We start from the raw sequence: 20,503 nt of genomic DNA on the forward strand, positions 1-20,503 counted from the left end.
AGTGTTTATTCTTCTTTTTAGTGTCCATTTGTCAATACAAAAGCGTTCTCTATTCCCATCTGACATTCAGTCATTATCGCCTCTTTAAACTTCAGTGACAGTCATTAGACAGATTTGGCCTTCAAGTAAGTGTCTCTCTCTGTGAGTCGCCGCTTCTCATAATCTGTGTTTTACAGCTGCCTCAGCGGCTTATACGTGTCAGCAGTGTCTGTACTCAAAGTACATTGATCTATTTATTTGCTTACAGCCCACTTGTAATTTTAAGACGCTCTCACAGTAGCACAATTCTTTGGCGAAAAAGTCCATTGTCTGCTGTCAGTAGTGTAAAAATATATGAAGCACAGATTACATGGAAGTCACTTTAAAACCTTTCTGTTCGTCAATGCCGCAAATTTGTGTGAAAAACATGCAAAATCGGCGTGGGGAAATGTGAAATTCCAAATCACACAGATTCCTATTGAAATGACTGGATTTCGCCAAGCAATGGCTAGTGTTACTGCACCTTTGGGCAAAGTTTATTTTGCTAATTTATGTTTTCATGACTGTTTGCCACTCTTTGACTCTGAGAATCTCAGCTCTGAGGTTGTTAATCAATGGTATTTGCTTCTATTGAAGCTGTCAGCCGCATCAGTTCAACTTAATCTTTCAATAATTGTGTTTAGAAATAATTTTGCGTAAAGAAAATACCGCAAATAATAGTCGCAACAAGCAATATGCGCTAAAAGCGCTTTTTAGTTCCACCAACTTGTGTATGTGTGTGTAATATATGTATACTTATATATTTAAAATGACTAGTTTTATATTTATCTGTCAATATTAATTTGATTAATGTCATTAGCAAAGGTGCATGGGATTGTAGTTATTTCCCTCAGCAAAGCTATGATGTACACAGTCTTGTACACTTGCATTTTTGTCTGATTTTCAAATACTTTTTTGCTGCAAATCAAAGTTTGTAATGTTATGATTCACCTCGTACCCACTTGGCTTGGTTCATGGCTCATAACACTTGAACAAAGATTCATTTTTGACAGAGTCCATGCAGAGAATCAGTCATTCATTATTAACCACTAATTTTATTTCAACATCAATATTTCAAAAAGTACTAAAGCTAGATTAACACATAGTATTACGTGCTGTGCTTCAGTCTCATATCTTTTGTTGTTTCCAGGTACAGAGCGGTAATTGAAGCATGTTCTCTCCAGCCGGACATTGAAATCCTGCCCCAGGGGGACCAGACGGAGATCGGAGAGCGGGTCAGTGTGTCGCCCATGTGACTTGGGTGACGCATTTCATTACCAGCCATCTGGAATGGCTTTAGTACTGCAAATGGTAGAGTTTCAGTTATGATGGGTCATATTGAATTCCACTGATAAACATACATAACATATTCCTCATGTTTTAGTATCCAGGCAGCCATTAAAATGGCACCGTCTCTTGTTTACTCTCAGCTATTTAGTTCAGGTTACATTTAAGGCAGCCTGATGTCGTAAATGGCTTTTAGGTTGTTCCTAAAAGCAGTCTTCCAGCTCATTTAAAGAGTTCAGTCAACATGATCAGTACACATGCCAAGTGTGCGCGGTACGGTTACCCTAACAACTTCTACCCCCTGCCCCCTTCCTAATGAGGTGTTTTATCAATACAGACTTGTTGGTAACTTTCCTCTTCCTATTCTTTGCTCTTTCCAGGGCATTATTCTTTCCGGAGGCCAGAGGCAACGAATCGGTGTCGCTCGAGCTCTTTATCAAGCCACCAATGTGGTGTTCCTGGTAGGTCCAGATATAGCTATACATGCAAATCAGTGAAGTGAGATGTCAATAAATTTTTTCTTTTATCGTAGGATGATCCGTTCTCAGCGCTGGACATTCACCTGAGTGATCACCTGATGCAGGAGGGCATTCTTAAACTACTGAGGGAGGAGAAGAGGACGGTGGTGCTCGTGACACACAAACTACAGTATCTCCCACATGCAGATTGGGTACTTCATATGCAAATACACTTATTTAAAGTTCTTTCCCTATAGAAAGTGATTTAAACCAGTTGGTCAGAATTTTGATGGCTATATCAGGATTAGGTAGAAGAGCAGACTTGGAATTTTGACTCTTCTCTGTTGTAGGGCTGGGCGATATAGCTAAAAAAATTATCAACGATATAATGTTTCATATCTTTCGGTATAGATAATTATTTACATTTTTTATAACCTTTTTTTAAACAAAGAGCAATAGAATTTTTTTTTTATTTAACCACTGTATTTTTAAATTAACCCAATTTATTGAGACAAACAACAAATATTTTTTGTTTAACAATCATACACAAAATAATTTCTAATGTTTTACATGCAGATTAAATAGGTCTTAAGGAAACTTTTGACATCCCGAGGCCACAGAAGGGTGCAATGAGCAAAATAATGCAGCACATTTAAATTGTCAACACAAGGAAATATCTGTCTATACAAAAACGTGCATTACGTCTAAATTAACTCATAAAAGTCAAATATAATTTTGTAAATTGCATAAACAATTATGAACAAAACAGCATCATGTATTTATGCACTGCTTAATCCAAAGAGCCGAAGCGCCGTTCACGCAGATTGCATTTAAAAACATGAGATGCAGCGAAAAGGAATAAACCTCCACAAATTTGTGACGTGTTTTCTAAAAGTTTAAACTTTGCATGGCTTTCTATACATCTCTTGTGTGAGACGCGAGTGCAGCAGTCATATTTGTCCGTCTAGAAAATGCGCTGAATATGCATTCTGTGTGAATGGCTTGGTTTCGGTTTTAACCTAATCAAGACCTTCTCCGCATTGGAGCTTCTATATTTCTCTAATATTTTGAATGAATAACGCAGCAGCGGCACATCTCGTGGGCTAGACTAACAAAACATTCAAATGAAACGTCACTTACATCAAAGAACTTTTGCTTACATCATCATCACCACATCTCGCGCACCACTAATGACGCTCCCTGATGCACTCCTAACATTTAAATGCACATTTTTATTTAAAATTTGACTAATATTCATTTTTATTCACAATCTCCTCATCACAGGCAGGCACAGCACTCAATTCAGCATGTGTTCGTGTTTGTGTGTGCTGTCTGCGTCACTCATAGCACGTGCCTATATCGTGCGCTATATCGAACATTTTTTCTATCATTATCGAAGAAGGTGTACCGTCGATAAATATCGATACCGTTTTATCGCTTAGGCCTACTCTGTTGTATCGGAAAGAGAAAAAGCAAAAGGTGAGCTCTGAGATGTAAAAGCCTAATTTAAAAGTCAAATCTCACAAAGTTATTATTCCTGAAATTATTTCTGTAAGAATGCGTTTTATTTATAGCCCAATACAAGCCTGTTGTAAAGGATGAATTCATTTGGTTTCTGTCATGTTTTCACCTGCAAATCCTACTAACACAATTCATTATAGATCACATTGCGTAAAATAGACCATCTGGTCTACAGAAAAATCTAATTAAATTCCCATTTGGCCACTGTTTGCAATAAGAGAAATCAAACTGCCAACCAAACCAAAGCCGTTCAACCAAAATAAGGCCACTGCAGGTTTAGAATAAGCAAATCATTCTCTTCTTTCCTAACCTGATTTTGTTTTTCACCAACAAGAAATGTTCCACATTCAGATACCTTATAAGATGTAATAGGCACAAATGCTGTACTCAGACATGTCTCTCAGGAAACACTTCTTACAATGCACCAAACTCCTACATTTTAAGCTCAGTAGCAGGAAACACTACTTTTAAAAAAGTGAGACATTACATTTTTGCATTGCTTCTAATAAAAGTAATTACATATGTTACTTTCAATTTCTCTCTTCCAGAATGGAAGCACTATTTTACTTTTACTTGCAGAGATTTTACTTTTAAAAGAATATTGCAGGTTCAGTACAAGTTAAGCTGAATTGACAGCATTTGTGGCATATGTTGATTACCACAAACACACACACACATCTTAATTTTTGGAATACTTTGTGCTAATCAACATGTCATAGGTGTGGTCAATTGTGATTCATTTTTAATTAACTTAGGATATTACTTTATTTAAAATAAAATGATAAATTAACTTAGAAGTTACATTAGAAGTGGATGAGATGTATGAGAATGTGAGAATCTCCTATAATTATCCTATAATTATTTTCCTTACCTTAAGATATGTTCCCTGAAAACATCTTGAGATCGTACACCGTAAATCTGTTTTGTTTTAAGGTGGTTTAGGTATGTTTACTGGAAAAGTTTTGATATGTTTGTTTCCTAGATATAGTTTGATTGCAAACATTTCTTTAGTTAATTAAAAAGTAAATATGCATAGTTCCAAATGCTTTGACCAAACATATCCAACCAGAGAAAACATTTTCATGAAATTGTAATTCTCAAGTTGATTTGTTGTTATCATCAGCCTTGTTATAAGAAATAAATACAGCCCCAGTCTCTCTCAAACTGGCTCTGGGTGATGAATTGCCTTGTTAAAGTCTTCCTCCTTCTGGTACTAAATAAATCACCAGTGGTCAGACAAGAGTTTTTTTAACTCCCTGTTGTTTAGACATAGTCACTTTAAGCTGACAGATTGAAAGGGTCAGGTTTGCTGTTAAATATTTGCTTTACTTCTCATGGGGCATTAAAAATATCCACCATCTTATATGTGACAAATGAAGTAATAATTCAATGTTGTTTCTTTTGTAGATCATTGCAATGAAGGATGGCAGCATACAGACAGAAGGGACGTTAAAGGACATCCAAAATTCTCAGCCTGAGCTCTTCGAGCAGTGGAAGACTCTGATGCACAGACAAGACAAAGAATTTGAGAAGGTAGTCTGCAGAAAGTTAATGAGATAGTAGAGGAAGTGATTTAAAGGGCTAGTTCATTAGTTTTGCTTTGTAATGCCAAATTCAGTTGACCTTTTTGTTGACATTCATTTGCATTGTTTGAGAGATTGGAAAAGTAATCTCTATGTTTATGCTAACAAAATATAAGCTTGGACATCAAAAAGACAGGACAGGGGCTGTAATAAACTCAAGTCTCCAAAAAAGTGTCTAATATGCCATCTAGTGGCCAACACAGCCTCCAATCAGTTCATTGAACTGTCCTTTTGTGTTAAAAAATACATTAAGCATCAGGACGTACCTCAAGGAACTGTGTTGGGCCCCTTCCTGTTCATCTTCTACATGGAATATCTTACAAAACTACCTGCAGATGTTCTTTATAGGCTCCTTCATTATAGGCTCAGATCTTTCAACATGTGTAGGAGGATGTAAGGATGTTCTTGCAGAACAGGCCATCTCAGGCCACTATTATTCAGTGGATCTTTTCAGAAACCCAAATACTCAGGCAAAGAATTGGAAACAAATCATGTAAAGAATGAAATTGACATTTGATTTATGCTACTTAACTAGCCAAATATGCTAAACAGAATACCCTGTTCTCCATTATTTTGTGTTCCAGGAGACAGTAGATGAGAATATGACGGTGCTGGAAAGAAAAAACTTGAGGCGAGCCATGTACTCCAGAGAGGCTTTAAAGACTGAGGAGGAAGAGGAAGGTAAGAGTAGATAAACATGCGGCAAAACACTAATATGAACTTTTTAGCAGAGTTTGTATTACATGCCCATCTGATACAATAACGGATTTTTCCTGCAAGCTCCTTGCAATTAAAAACAATGGGTTGTTGCATTAACTATGCAAGCACCTGGTAGGAATCCTCATAAATCTTCATTAAAGATCTGTGTGACAGGAGAGTAGTAATACTTCTTGTTCCTTTTAGCATTTTTTTTTTTTTTTTGCTGACTGCAGCATTGAATAAAAGCCAATTATCTCATTGCAACACCCTCTGCAAGTCCTGATGCCAAAATGTTTGGATGCCCACTCTCACCACCTGTCAGGAAGCTCAGGATGCACTGACAGATGGCTGAGGTCCCTGGTCTTGGTGGCAAGCCTAGACTGAGCATTGTAATGAATCTGTAATTAAGAAATACGATCCTTCCGAGTGGAACAGGGCAACATATTTGCATCACCCAGAGGTCTCTTCCTGCAATGAGGAAATTGCAATTGGTATAGAGCAAAGCTAGACAGCTCTGACTCTGGAGGGCTTCCTTCCTGCAGACAGTGATTAGCTAGTTTAGGTGTTTTTGATTAGGGATGGAGCTAAACTTTTTGAAAGGGTTGGCTGCCCCAGTATAGAGAATATGGCCATAGTTGATTAAGCTTTGTTTTTGTTGTGTTATGCATAATTTGTGAACATTTTACAACTTGAACAAGTTTAGTAACAGGACACTTTTGCTCTTGCTGCTTTCTTGATGTTCACCTTCCCCGAAGCAACTCCTTACTACAGGGGGGTCCAATTCTAATCCTGGAGGGCCGCTGTCCTGCAGAGTTTAGCTCCAACACTAATTAAACACACCTGAACTAATCAAGGTCTTCAGAACCTCTGTTAGAAACTTTCAGCCAGGTTGTTTGAGCAGGTTGGAGCTAAACTCTACAGGCCACTGGCCCTTGTAGGAAACCCAGAAGCAAAGACAAGGAGACTCTTGGTGTATCTTTAGGTTGGTTCTTTTTTGACAAAGTCCTGTGTGGACCTGCAGACTAAGGCAGGCATACATTGTATTTTATAGGCATTCAGTGGTCAGTCCTTAAATGTGGCGATCTTACACACAGCCTCAGAAGTGACCACTTACCGAAAACATCAAAAGACAATACAGGAAATAACCCCCCACTGCAATCTCCAGCAAACCTATGGCTCATTTCCACTGAGCGGTACGGTACAGTACAGTTCAGTACAGTACGATTTGGTACGGGTAACCCTGATCCAGCTTGCGTTTCCACTGCCAATAGTACCCTTCTTGATAGGCGTGGCGTATGCCGGAAAGTAGCGATCGACTATAAAGCGCGACAATAAGCACAACTCAGCGGAACGAGTGAAGGACCCTTTATCCCCTTGTATCACGCAAAAGTGATGATTCTAGTCAACCAATCAACATTCTGCAGTGACTTTAGCTCCACCCTTTTGGTACCCTCTGCTGTGCTAGGTACCCCAACGGAAGGGTACCAAAAAAGTGGTACGGTTCGCTATTTTGGTACCATTCACAACTTCTGACAGTGGAAACGGAAATAATTGCGTACTGTACTGTACTGAACCTTACCGCTCAGTGGAAACGAGCCGTTAGTCCCTAAAGATAGCAGTACCCCAACTGGTTTAACCCTCTGGGGTCTGAGGGTGTTTTGGGCCCTGGAGTTAAGCAGCACCTGGTCATGAGAACTAAATCCATGTAAACATTCACACTCTCAAAGTAAGAAAATCAGAGACTTGCAGAAACCTTCACTGGAAACCCTAGTTAATCTAATCATTAAACTGCTGCCATCAGGTTCACATTGAATACCCAATACAATGTCCTTCACCTTAGTTTTCATGTGATGTTATGTCAGGATGTAGGATCAGCAGATCTTAAACAGATTTTTTAATTTGTAATTCCGCACCCTCCAGGAGCCGCATTGGACACCCCTGCCTTACAGCATCAATTATACACCAAACGCACATTACTTGCAAGTTTGTAGTTGATAATTTGTAAGTAGGACTTCATGGGAGGATTTGAAGACAGCATATAAAGTCTGTAATTCAGGGGTGTCCAGACCTGATCCTGGAGGGCTGTTATCCAGCAGAGCTTGACTACAACCCTAATCAGGCACACTTGAAATGAAGTTCCCAATGCAGGTTTGGCAGGAGCCTAATCATCCAGTCCTGTCAATCATCGCTACAACGGTATATAAGCAGCAGTCATTGCTCCATTCTAGAGACAATTCTTCCGGAAACCTCCAACTCCCCTTCTCCTCTAATTTCTCTCTTTTTCCTCCCCACTGTACCATCATAGGGGGGTTCTTACCCTGAGCTCAAGCTGAGCCTCGGGTTCGAGCCTCCTTCATGGACATCAAGCCAAATTTGATTACCATTATCTGGCAGGATTGAATGGGCAGGCAAACTCTTGAACCAGCTATTCAAGGTTTTCATGATCATTAGAAGCTTGCAGGCAGGTGAACTGGAGCTAAACTCTTTAGGAAAGTGGCCCTCCAGGGGCAGGATTGGACCCCCCTGCTGTAAAGCATTAGTCTGCAGGATAATGCTAGTGCCACTAGATTCAGTGCATCGAAGAGTTCCTGTGTGCTGGAGGGAAATAATGATTTACAGTAATTGAGTATTCTCTAGATGGCAGATATAGGCTGAGCGCCACTCATGTGGCAGTTGGACAAATTTCAGTATACTCCAGTCCTGAATGTGTATTGAAAGGTTGGCCTTCTCACTGCAGTGACTCACAAAATAGTCTCCATGCTTTGCTTGAAAAAGTGACCAGAAACTCTTCCAGAAGTGTCACTGCACACATTGTGTTCTCTGTGTTTTACTATGTTCTGGATACATCCAAGGGTTCAGGGTTTGGTTGGTTAGCCTCAACTGCCATTGACAGTAGCAGATGTTTTTTTTCCAGGTGTTATTTTGATTTGTTCACTAAACATGGTTGATTTTAGTTGTAGCATGGGAGAGAGAGCAAGAGCATTTATCACCTGCTGCCGGTCCAGACCATGCTGGAATGAATGAATCATGAATGTGGGGATGGTTCTGTCTCCTCAGCATTGAGATTGTGCTGAGTTCTTAAACCATAGTGGGTTGTAGCAAATTTTTTCCCTTCATGATGGCTAATGTGCTGTGCTAGTAAGTACTCAAGGGTATTCCTGGCATGGTCCAAGTGTTATATGCCTATGGGCATTGCAGCCTTTTTTCTCATGTTTATTCCTTTCTATATCTCCCCTCTTTGACATCCACCTACACTTGTGTGTGTTTTTTTAAATGCCAGCATGACACTGCTTTTTAAATTTAGAGCAGCAAGTGCAGTGTGCTCTATACACTTCAAGTTTGCACTTGTTCAAAAGCTTATACCGTGGACAAGGATATTTTATATGAATGTCAAAAGGGATACGTTGGTTGTCACATGATCTGTCTGTATGTCTGTTTCTTCATCTTTGTACCTGGGACAAGTTGTCACATTGTATGTTACGTAATTCAATATCTGTCTATCCTTTGCTATATATAGAACAGTCTGTGGAGAGCGATGAAGAAGATAACCTGTCTCAAGTGATGAGGCACAGAGCCACCATCCCATGGAGATCCTGTGGGACGTACCTGAGCTCAGCAGGCCTCCTGCTGCTTCTCCTGCTCTTGCTGTCCCAGCTCCTCAAACATTCTCTTTTGGTGGCCATCGACTACTGGCTCGCTCACTGGACGTCCAAAGTCATCACAGCCAAAATTGATGCAGCTGCACACAACTGCTCCCTAGTGCAGGTAAAGATAGCAGATCTTACGTGTAAACTAAATTTTTACACTTTCTGAAGAATTCTATGTGGTTGTTTACAAGTCTCTGTGATATTCTGGTCAAATTTGTTTAAAAGTGAGCATCTGACACATGCCTTGATTTCTACTTTGAAAAGTCTATGCCCTCTTGAATGATTTAGGCTCAGAGTGTTTAAGATTGACATAATTTATGGTTTGCACCTGCTGAAGTGGCACAGTTCCTCAACCTTGGACAGCTTAGATGCATGATTTCATTGGCTGCTTGTGTTATTAAAATTCTCCATGATAAATTTGCCAAATTTGTAATGTCCTACTGGCATTTTATATGTCCATGATGCACATAAATGCTGAGAATAGCACACTGGAAAAAGACAAGAGAAGGTGTTAAGAACCAGAAACAGACTTCTCACTTTATTTTTAGACCACCGCTGTCACTGAGGAAGAGCATGTTGTGGTGGGCTTAGCCTGGAGTTAGCATGTGCTCTGACAGCTCAGATAACACAGTACGGCTAGACTCCAGTTGTTCAGGGTTAGAGGAGAGGACGTTTATCTAATAAACCTCAGCTTGACAGATGATGAAAATTGTGCTGCTTATGGGCCGTTTATACAACAACGTTTTTAGACAAAAAACGGAAACTTTTTACGAGTTTTGACTGTTTGTTTACTCAACAATGGCGGTTTGGGGACTGAAAACGCATATTTTTGAAAACGGGTTTCAAAGTGCAAGTTTTTGAAAACGGCACCGTTATCGTTTCCGTGTAAACACCCAATACGGGAATCTTTAAAAATGGTGATGTCATGCGTGTACATAGTATGTGTTAGGTATGTAGACATGCGCAGTACATGTCGATTTTAAAGGCAAGAACAAACATACACAACAATGGCGGAGTATATGGTACTGTTGTTGTTGCTCAAAACACTTCTTCAGCAAAGTGAGGATTTACTTCACCAATATTACAACCAACAGCAGAGACGCATCATATACATCATATAATAGTCACTTCCCTACAGGTACTGTTTACTAACAAGGTGACAGCGCCAACTACTGGCTTGGCATACGTAATACAGCGTTTTTGGAAGTTTTCACGGATATGTGTAAACGCAAATCATTTTGAAAACGTTGTCGTGTATACGTGAAACTTTTTAAAAATGCAAGGGAAAAACGTTTCAGTTTTTGACTACACCGCTGTCATGTAAACGTAGAAGAAGCCAATGTTCCATACACGCACACGAATCGCTAATTTAAAGGATTCACTCCTGTATTTAAATGCGGTTGTTGTTCCTAATTGTTTCCATGGCCTTTAAAGAGATTGGCCATTTGAAGTCGCAGGCGAAAAAAACTGCAGTGTGCGCTTATTATAAACAGAATATTATCGTCCATCGGTGTAGATGCTAATATAGTTAATGACCTTACAATTTTGGACTGTTGCTTATACAAAGCTGTCATTGGAATATAGGAATATAGACAGTTTTGTTGTATGAAAAAAAAGTGGCTTTTGGCTAAATTTGATGTAAGATTAAATTCTTCCCATCTTTCTTTTCCCAGGTTCTTTGAAACGACTCCTTTAGCAAGCATATTAAACCGCTTCTCTTCTGATACCAATACGATAGATCAGGTATGATGTTACGATCCGTCTGTGTGAGGCAATATTTTGTCCTTGGTTTACTAGGCATTTACAGCATTTAGCAATAGCTTTTAAATAACTGCATAGGAATGTTTCGGTCTCTCTATGTTTCAGCACATTCCCGCCACTCTGGAGTGTTTGAGTCGCTCCACGCTGCTGTGTGTATCAGCTCTGGGTGTGATCTCATACGTCACACCGGTTTTTCTCATCGTAGTCGTACCGCTGGCCATCGCCTGCTACTTCATCCAGAAATACTTCAGAGTCGCATCAAAGTAACCAGTCAGGGATTCATTTATCAGAGGCTTTTATATGAAACTGTTTATTTCTCTATTGCAGTTGCAATGCTTTGTCCAGATTTGTTTGTCTTGATTTCATATTTATTTATTCTAGGAAAAATATTGATTTGAAAAATTTAATCTCAATACTAGGGATACTGTAGTTCACCCAAAAATGAAATTCTATGATTATTTACTCACCCTCATGCCGCCCCTGCTGTATGTGACTTTCTTTCTTCATATGAATATAAATGGAGATTTAAAAAAAAAAATCCATCTTAAATAGTCCAAAAGTTGACAGTCAAAAAAAGCACATACAGCCATTATGACAGTAATCCATATGACAATAGTGGATGAATCAATGTCTTCTGAAACAAACTGACAGGTGTGTATAAGAAAAATATGAATGATAATGTTTTTTTTAAACCATAAACCGTCCAACTGTCATACACGTGTTCAATAGAAAAGTTGTTGCGTTGTGAAGTTTACATGAAAAGTGGTGGTCCACAAATGCGTGTATAACAGTTGGATGGAAGCGATGGTTTATAGTTAAAAAAAAACGATTACTTCTGCCCAACAGTCGTACATTCATTCACAATAGTCGAATTTTTGCTTGACAAACATTAGCATGTTGTGAAGTATGACGTAAGCATATTGTAAAGTGTGATGTGTAAAGTTGTTGTGAAGCTAAAGTGATGCACAAATAACTCCCTCTTCTTGCGCAAACCTGTGTTTGAGTTTACACTTGACGTAACCGTAAGTGCATAGTGAAGTGTAAGCATGTTATGAATCTGATTTGAAAACTTGTGCGGAAGCACAGAGAAGCACCCCTTCTTGCACAAACTACAATACAACAAAAAATTGGGGTTTACATTTTGCGTAAATGTAAGCATGCCGTGAAGTGCAAGTGTGAAACTCTTGCGAGAAGTGATGCGGAAGCACAGTGAAATACGTCATGTGAGCTTGGCGCTCTCTTGAACGCATGTACGACAGCAGGAAACAACGATTTATAGTTAAAAAGTTTCATAAGAGGGTCAAGTTTATGCTTGATGTCAGTTCTTAAAAAAAAAACGATTACTTCTGCCCAACAGTCGTACATTCATTCATAATAGTCGAATTTTTGCTTGACAAACATTAGCATGTTGTGAAGTATGACGTAAGCATATTTGCATACTTGACGTAACCGTAAGTGCATAGTGAAGTGTAAGCATGTTATGAATCTGATTTGAAAACTTGTGCGGAAGCACAGAGAAGCACCCCTTCTTGCACAAACTACAATACAACAAAAAATTGGGGTTTACATTTTGCGTAAATGTAAGCATGCCGTGAAGTGCAAGTGTGAAACTCTTGCGAGAAGTGATGCGGAAGCACAGTGAAATACGTCATGTGAGCTTGGCGCTCTCTTGAACGCATGTACGACAGCAGGAAACAACGATTTATAGTTAAAAAGTTTCATAAGAGGGTCAAGTTTATGCTTGATGTCAGTTCTTTGTAAAGTATGATGTAAGCATGTGGTGAAGTGTGTATAAAGCGTGTGAAGCTCACGCGGGAAATGATGTGGAAGCAAAGAGGAACATCACTTCTTGAGCGAGCTTCAATCCAACAACTTCTCAAGCGTAAACTTGACCCTCTCTTGAATGCATGTTGGCAGGAAGCCATGCTTTATAGTCAAGTTTATATTGATTCATCCCCTGGGGTTGTATGGATTACTGTCATGATGGTTGTATGTACTTGTACGGACTCACAAAGATGGATTACGTTTCTAAAAATCTTCATTCGTGTCTGAAGAGAGAACGTCATATAGATCTGGCATGAGTGGCATGAGGGTGAGTAAATGAGAGAATATTCATATTTGGGTGACCTATTATTTAAAGGGCTTAATTCATTAATTAGCATTAGTTATTAATTACTCACCCTCATGCTGTTCCAAACCTGTAAGACCTTTGCTGATCTTCGGAGCACAAATTAAGATATTTTCCGAAATCCGAGAGCTTTCTGACCCTCCATAGACAGCAAGGGAACTACCACGATCAACGCCCAGAAAGGTAGTAAGGACATCGTTAAAATAGTCCATGTGACATCAGGGGTTAAACCGTATTGTTATGAAGCTACGAGAATACCTTTTGTGCGCAAAGAAAACAACAATGATTTTATTCAACAATTTCTTCTCTCTCAAGTCAGACACACGTCTCTTTTCATTCACGACAGTACCACGATGCATGCGTGTGCATTCCTCTGCTCGAAAACAAGGCGCAACGCATGCGTTCACTGTCGTGAAACGAAAAGAGAGATGTGTGTCTGACACAAAAGAGAAGAAATTGTTGAATGAAGTCCTAGTTGTTTTCTTTGCGCACAAAAAGTATTCTCATAGCTTCATAAATTACGGTTGAACCACTGATGTTATATGGACTATTTTAATGATGTCCTTACTACGTTTCTGGGCCTTGAACGTGCCTTGAACATTTCAGTTGCGTTGCTGTCTGTGGAGGGTCAGAGAGCTCTTGGATTTCAACAAAAATATCTTAATTTGTGCTCCGAACGGGTTTGGAACGACATGAGGGTGAGTAATTAATGACAGAATTTTCATTTTTGGGTGAACTATCCCTTTAAGCATTGAGATGTTTAGTTGAACTGACCTGTGTGTGTATTTGCAGAGATCTCCAGCAGCTGGAAGACAGCACACAGCTTCCTCTGCTCTCACACTTCTCTGAGTCAGTAGAGGGGCTCACAACCATCAGAGCGTTCAGGTGCACAGAACAACATTCATCTGTTGATGGTGTCACTCTGGTTAAAAGCATCTGCTAAATGCCTTCCATTTAAACAGATTCTTCTGGTACTTTCCTTTCTTAGGTATGAGCCTAGATTCAGACAGAGACTTCTAGAGTTCACAGATGCCAATAACATGGCCTCTCTCTTCCTCACAGCGGCCAATCGCTGGCTGGAGGTTCGAATGGTGCGTTTATAAGCCACACAAGTCGTTGTGTCGTTGCTGTTTGTTCCAGTTTCGGTGATGTTAAAAATAAATATCTTCTTCGTTTGATCAAATGGTGCCTAAAATAGGCTCAGCAGTAACTGTGATACTGTTGTATCACCTGCAGGAGTACATTGGGGCCTGTATTGTCCTAATAGCAGCTGTGGCGTCCATCACAAACTCGCTGTACAATCATCTGTCCACGGGGCTGGTGGGGCTGGGACTCACGTATGCCCTCATGGTAAGAACACACATACATACAGTGGGTACGGAAAGTATTCAGACCCCCTTAAATTTTTCACTCTTTGTTATATTGCAGCCATTTGCTAAAATCATTTAAGTAAATTTTTTTTCCTCATTAATGTACACACAGCACCCCATATGGACAGAAAAACACAGAATTGTTGACATTTCCACATGTTGATCATCAGTAATGTTGGATAACTTCTGTATATTATATCTCTCAGGTGTCCAACTATCTGAACTGGATGGTGCGTAATCTGGCAGACATGGAGGTGCAGCTGGGAGCTGTGAAGAAGATAAAAGCTCTGCTGAAGACTGAACCTGAAAACTACGAGGGTCTGCTGTGTGAGTATCATGTCGCATTGGATATACGAGCCACGTTTACTGACTACAGCCACTTCGCCCTTCACTTCGAGTCTCATTTTCACTGGACTTGTACACTCAGCATATGTCTCCTTCATTTCCTATTTTCTCAGTTTCTGTCCATCTCTGTATAACTTACACCGCTTGTCTCTTTGGTTGAATGTTTCTCTCTCAGCGGCGTCTCAGGTTCCTGAGGGTTGGCCTCAGCGGGGTGAGATTCAGATCCAGAATCTGAGCGTGAGGTACGACAGCACCCTGAAGCCGGTCCTCAAACACGTCAATGCCCACATCAGCCCAGGACAAAAGGTACAACTGACAGTCCTCTGGAAACGGTCAAAAACTGTTAAGACAAATATCACTGCTTTTTTTGGTAGTGTAAACGTAATAACATATTTTTTACATACTGTATGTATTATAATAATATAATTATTAATTAGAAATTTTAATTATCTATTTAACTGTATATAAAAAATATATATATATATATGAACAGAAAATATATGCTCCATATATTGCTTAAATTATGTAAAAAATGATGTATTATTATATTAAATGGAATTTTTTTATTTATCTATTTATTACAATGTATTGAAATATGAAATGCATGCATGCGCGCACACACACACACTCTCGTTAAAGTGACCTGCGTGTGTATTTGCAGAGATCTTCAGCAGCTGGAAGACAGCACACAGCTTCCTCTCCTCTCACACTTCTCTGAGACCGTAGAGGGGCTCACAACCATCAGAGCGTTCAGGTGCACAGAACAACATTCATCTGTTGATGGTGTCACTCTGGTTAAAAGCATCTGCTAAATGCCTTCCATTTAAACAGATTCTTCTGGTACTTTCCTTTCTTAGGTATGAGCCTAGATTCAGACAGAGACTTCTAGAGTTCACAGATGCCAATAACATGGCCTCTCTCTTCCTCACAGCGGCCAATCGCTGGCTGGAGGTCCGAATGGTGCGTTTATAAGCCACACAAGTCATTGTGTTGTTATTGTTTGTTCCAGTCTCCATGTGGTGTTCGTTTGATCAAATGCTACCTAATTGTGATACTGTTGTATCTCCTGCAGGAGTACATCGGGGCCTGTATTGTCCTAATAGCAGCTGTGGCATCCATCACAAAATCACTGTACAATCATCCGTCCACGGGGCTGGTGGGGCTGGGACTCACGTACGCCCTCATGGTAAGAATCCAAATATACTTTCTACAAACTGATCATCAGTAATATTGGATAACTTATGTGTATTTTATCTCTCAGGTGTCCAACTATCTGAACTGGATGGTGCGTAATCTGGCAGACATGGAGGTGCAGCTGGGAGCTGTGAAGAAGATAAAAGCTCTGCTGAAGACTGAACCTGAAAACTACGAGGGTCTGCTGTGTGAGTATCAAGACACACTGGATATCTGAGCCACGTGTATTGACTAGCTGCTTCGTCCTTCACTTTGAGTCTCATTTTCACTGGACTTGTGCGCTCAGCATCTGTCTCCTTCATTTCCTGTTTTCTCAGTTTCTGTCCGTCTCTGTATAACTTAGGCCTCTTATCTCTTTGGTTAAATGTTTCTCTCTCAGCGGCGTCTCAGGTTCCTGAGGGTTGGCCTCAGCGGGGTGAGATTCAGATCCAGAATCTGAGCGTGAGGTACGACAGCACCCTGAAGCCGGTCCTCAAACACGTCAATGCCCACATCAGCCCAGGGCAAAAGGAACAACTGACAGTCCTCTGCATACTGTCGAAAACTGTTAAGACAAATATCACTGCTTTTTTTGGTAGTGTAAACGTAATAACATATTTTTTACATACTGTATGTATTATAATAATATAATTATTAATTAGAAATTTTAATTATCTATTTAACTGTATATAAAAAAAATATATATATATATGAACAGAAAATATATGCTCCATATATTGCTTAAATTATGTAAAAAATGATGTATTATTATATTAAATGGAATTTTTTTATTTATCTATTTATTACAATGTATTGAAATATGAAATGCATGCATGCGCGCACACACACACACTCTTTTAAATATTTAAAAACAATTATCAGATATATCAAAATAATGAATAATAAATAGCATATTAGATATTAAAATTAGTGCTGTCAAACGATTAATCGCGATTAATCACATCCAAAATAAATGTTTTTATGTGATATATGTGTGTGTACTGTGTATATTTATTATGTATATATATATATATATATATATATAAAAATACACACACATACAGTATATATTTTTTTTATATTTACATGCATATATTATATATAAATATTTAATATACAAATATAAAATTTTTCTTAAATATATACATGCTTGTGTGTGTATTTATATATACATAATAAATATACATAGTACACACACATATATTGTGTAAACAAAAACTTTTATTTTGCGATTAATCATTTGACAGCACTAATATATATTTTTACTATTTTTAATGTATTCGCTTATCAAAGTAATTAAAATAGTTTATTATAAATATTGTAATAATACACAATTATTCATATTAAAGTATAAAATATGATTATATATAATTAAGTCAACTAAAAAAAACGTCTCTAGGTTACACATGTAACCCTGGTTTCCCTGAGGGAACGAGACGCTGCATCGAAAAACTATGAGAACTACTTCAGCGTGACCACACTCTGAATCACGTGTGTAATCAGTCCTATGGATGGGCGAGACGTCACGGGCGGGGTAACGTAGAGACCAGGAGGCTTAAAAGCAGGTGCGGTGGATACAGCGGCAGCTTCTGGGAAATTAAGCAAGTGCTCAGAGGGATGCCGGAAGTATGGCACTGAAACGCAGCGTCTTGTTCCCTCGGGGAACCATGGTTACATGTGTAACCTGGAGATGTTCCCTTCAGGAACTCGAGCTGCATCGAAACGCTATGGGAACGAGTATGCCCATGCCACCAGACTTACAAATCCCTGCCTAGTGTGTAAGAGCACAGCTAGGGCGAGAGAACAGAGGAGCCCGGAGTGGCTCGGATATCTAGGCCATAGAACTTGACGAACTTTAGGGGCGTGGACCAACCCCGCAGCATTGCAGATGTCCTGCATAGAAACACCTGCCAGAAAGGCCTTGGAGGCCGCCACACTTCTGGTAGAGTGAGCCTTGACCCCCAACGGCGAGGGGAGATCAGAGGACTCATAGGAAAGACAAATGGCATCCACTATCCACCAGCTGAGGGTCTGTTTAGTAGCAGGAAGACCTCTCTTGGGGGAACCATAGCACACTAGCAGTTGGTCCGCCCTTCTCCACAGTGCATCTCTGTTCAGCTCTGCTCACACTGGACACATACAATTAAGCTTCTGCTGGTCTGGGTCCTGAAAGGGAGTACAGAAGGCCTGGAGTATGACAGGCCACGGTGTAGAGGAGGGAACTTTAGGAACATAACCCGCACGTGGGTAGAGAAACGCTTTGGCCAGACCGGGCGCAAAGTCTAGATAAGAAGGGGCCACTGAAAGGGCCTGCAAATCCCCAAGTCTCTTGAGAGAAGAAATCTCCAGAAGGAAGGTAGTCTTAATAGTGAGATGGCGATCAGATATCTCCTCTATCGGCTCGAAAGGAGGTTTACAGAGAGCTTCTAGCACCACAGCCAGGTTCCACGGGGGGACGAGAGATTGTACAGAAGGCCTAAGCCTCAGTGCACCGCGGAGGAAACGTGTAACAAGGGGGTGCCTGCCCACTGACTGACCACCGAGAGAAGCGTGGTAGGCCGAAATGGCTGCCATGTAGACCTTCAAGGTGGAGTGGGTCAACCTTGCGGAGAATCGGGTCCTGCAGGAACTCCAGCACTGAACCAACTGGGCAATTAACTGGGTCGAGCTGGCGGTCTCTGCACCAAGAAGTGAAAAGCATCAAGGCATACAGTTTCCTCGTAGAGGGAGCTCTGGATTGGAGGATGGTCTCAACAACCTAATCTTTGCTCCCAAGCAGACAACGCACAGCCAGAAACGCTGTCTGCTTTCGCCCAAGTGTTTAGTCTCGCCCATCCATTGGACTGATTACACACGATTCAAAGCGTGGTCACGCTGAAGGCGTTCCCATAGCGTTTCGACACAGCTCAAGTTCCTGAAGGGGAACTGTTGTGTTTATCTGTTATAGGTTGGAATCTGTGGTAGAACAGGAAGTGGCAAGTCGTCTTTCTCATTAGCCTTTTTCCGGATGGTGGACACATTTGAAGGTGACTCATGTTTCAAGTTTAAGCTAATGTAATTTAAATGACAGAGTAATGGCAGGGGGTGGTGGATATTTGTGGCGGTCAGTGTGGATATTGTGGACGAGTTCTTCTGTGTCATCACGTTCTATTAGTTCTACAGCTTCAGTTTCTGAACTTTCAGCTTAGTAACACATACAGCTGTTCCCTCACCACAGTCCAACAGTGAAAAGGGACCCCTTTCAAACAGTGCCGAACGTTCCGAACGTTGTTTAAGCGACATACACTGGTATTGCGGTATTTTAAAAATTAATATCATAACAAAAATAAACACCGGTATTCGGTATGAACCGGTATACCGCCCAGCACTAATGCAATGCAACACAACAATGATTGAGAGATGAATAAATAGGCTTAGAAATGAGGTTTATAGGCTTTTATGAATAGATGCTTTTAGGAATGAATGTGTACCCCTCTGGACAGTCCCAACAGAAATTATATCTCATATTTCTAAACGAGAGCACATCAAATTGACTGCGCGGTCAGCTGATAATCACATCACCTCCAGACATCAAGCCAGCTGTAGCAACATTTCACTCTGAATGTATAAAAAACGTTTAGACTGCGAATCAAAAGCTCTGTAAAATTATGATTGATGATCTTTCACCTTGTGTTTCAGATGCCATAATAACTGAAGGTGGGGAGAACTTCAGCCAGGGGCAGCGTCAGCTCTTCTGTCTGGCGCGCGCATTCGTGCGGAAGAGCAGTATTCTGATTATGGACGAGGCCACTGCTTCTATAGACATGGCTACGGTGTGTGTGTGTGTGTGTGTGTGTGTGTGTGTGTGTGTGTGTGTGTGTGTTTAGAAGTACAATAGAGAGTCTGAGAGGTAGAGGGAACAGCCCAGGGCCAAGACCTCGATTCTCAAGCACTCTTCTCCTCTGCCTTCATCTCTCAGAATAAATGAAGCGTGGCTCTGCTAAACGCACTGGCTGAGTTTAATAGAGGAATGGACACACAGTGAGGGTCAGTTTGACTGATTCATACTGAAAGGAAAGCGTCTGTGTGAAAAGTGCTGGTGTTTATACACCACCTACAGACTGACATCAAGAATTCAATATAAAAATTATATGCCAGGATGAATGTAAGCCATCATATAAGCACTAATATATAAAGTAATATATACTAAAATACATGTTTACTTTTCAATTATATCTTCACTTAAATTGTATTAAGAATAAAAATAATTATAATTTGTAAATACATATATTGGAGAAATGCAATAAAAAATATTATTTTAAATAATTAAAATATATTTAATATTAATATATATAATATAAATTATATGAATATATATATATACACACACACACATGTAAATATTTTCAGAATATATACTGTATGTGTGTGTATTTATATATACATGATAAATATACACAGTACACAAACATATATTATGTAAACAAAAACTTTTATTTTGGATGTGATTAATCGCATATATATATATATATAT

At 39.8% G+C, this 20,503-nt stretch overlaps 1 protein-coding gene and 1 long non-coding RNA gene across 2 annotated transcripts in view; both read left to right on the forward strand.

Moving 5' to 3' along the window:
* abcc8 (ATP-binding cassette, sub-family C (CFTR/MRP), member 8) overlaps window positions 1-20,503 on the forward strand; it is a 77,493-nt gene that overhangs the window by 55,532 nt on the left and 1,458 nt on the right. Inside the window, exons 16-31 of the mRNA XM_016230270.1 lie at window positions 1,169-1,253; window positions 1,686-1,766; window positions 1,838-1,975; window positions 4,692-4,817; window positions 5,452-5,548; window positions 9,084-9,331; window positions 9,405-9,409; window positions 10,887-10,956; window positions 11,080-11,237; window positions 13,895-13,987; window positions 14,091-14,193; window positions 14,339-14,452; window positions 14,679-14,799; window positions 14,993-15,123; window positions 18,938-19,016; window positions 19,669-19,802. Coding sequence (XP_016085756.1) covers window positions 1,169-1,253; window positions 1,686-1,766; window positions 1,838-1,975; window positions 4,692-4,817; window positions 5,452-5,548; window positions 9,084-9,331; window positions 9,405-9,409; window positions 10,887-10,956; window positions 11,080-11,237; window positions 13,895-13,987; window positions 14,091-14,193; window positions 14,339-14,452; window positions 14,679-14,799; window positions 14,993-15,123; window positions 18,938-19,016; window positions 19,669-19,802 — 1,783 coding nt within the window. The remainder of the gene's footprint in view (window positions 1-1,168; window positions 1,254-1,685; window positions 1,767-1,837; window positions 1,976-4,691; window positions 4,818-5,451; window positions 5,549-9,083; window positions 9,332-9,404; window positions 9,410-10,886; window positions 10,957-11,079; window positions 11,238-13,894; window positions 13,988-14,090; window positions 14,194-14,338; window positions 14,453-14,678; window positions 14,800-14,992; window positions 15,124-18,937; window positions 19,017-19,668; window positions 19,803-20,503) is intronic.
* LOC107549288 (uncharacterized) lies at window positions 15,505-15,937 on the forward strand. Its single transcript, XR_001604545.1, has 3 exons — window positions 15,505-15,571; window positions 15,675-15,777; window positions 15,890-15,937. It is a non-coding gene; the product is annotated as an uncharacterized lncRNA (long non-coding RNA).

The sequence above is a fragment of the Sinocyclocheilus grahami genome, unplaced genomic scaffold (genome assembly GCF_001515645.1).
Source record: "Sinocyclocheilus grahami isolate Dianchi unplaced genomic scaffold, SAMN03320097.WGS_v1.1 scaffold367.1, whole genome shotgun sequence".
In the NCBI taxonomy this organism is placed as follows: Eukaryota; Metazoa; Chordata; class Actinopteri; order Cypriniformes; family Cyprinidae; genus Sinocyclocheilus; species Sinocyclocheilus grahami.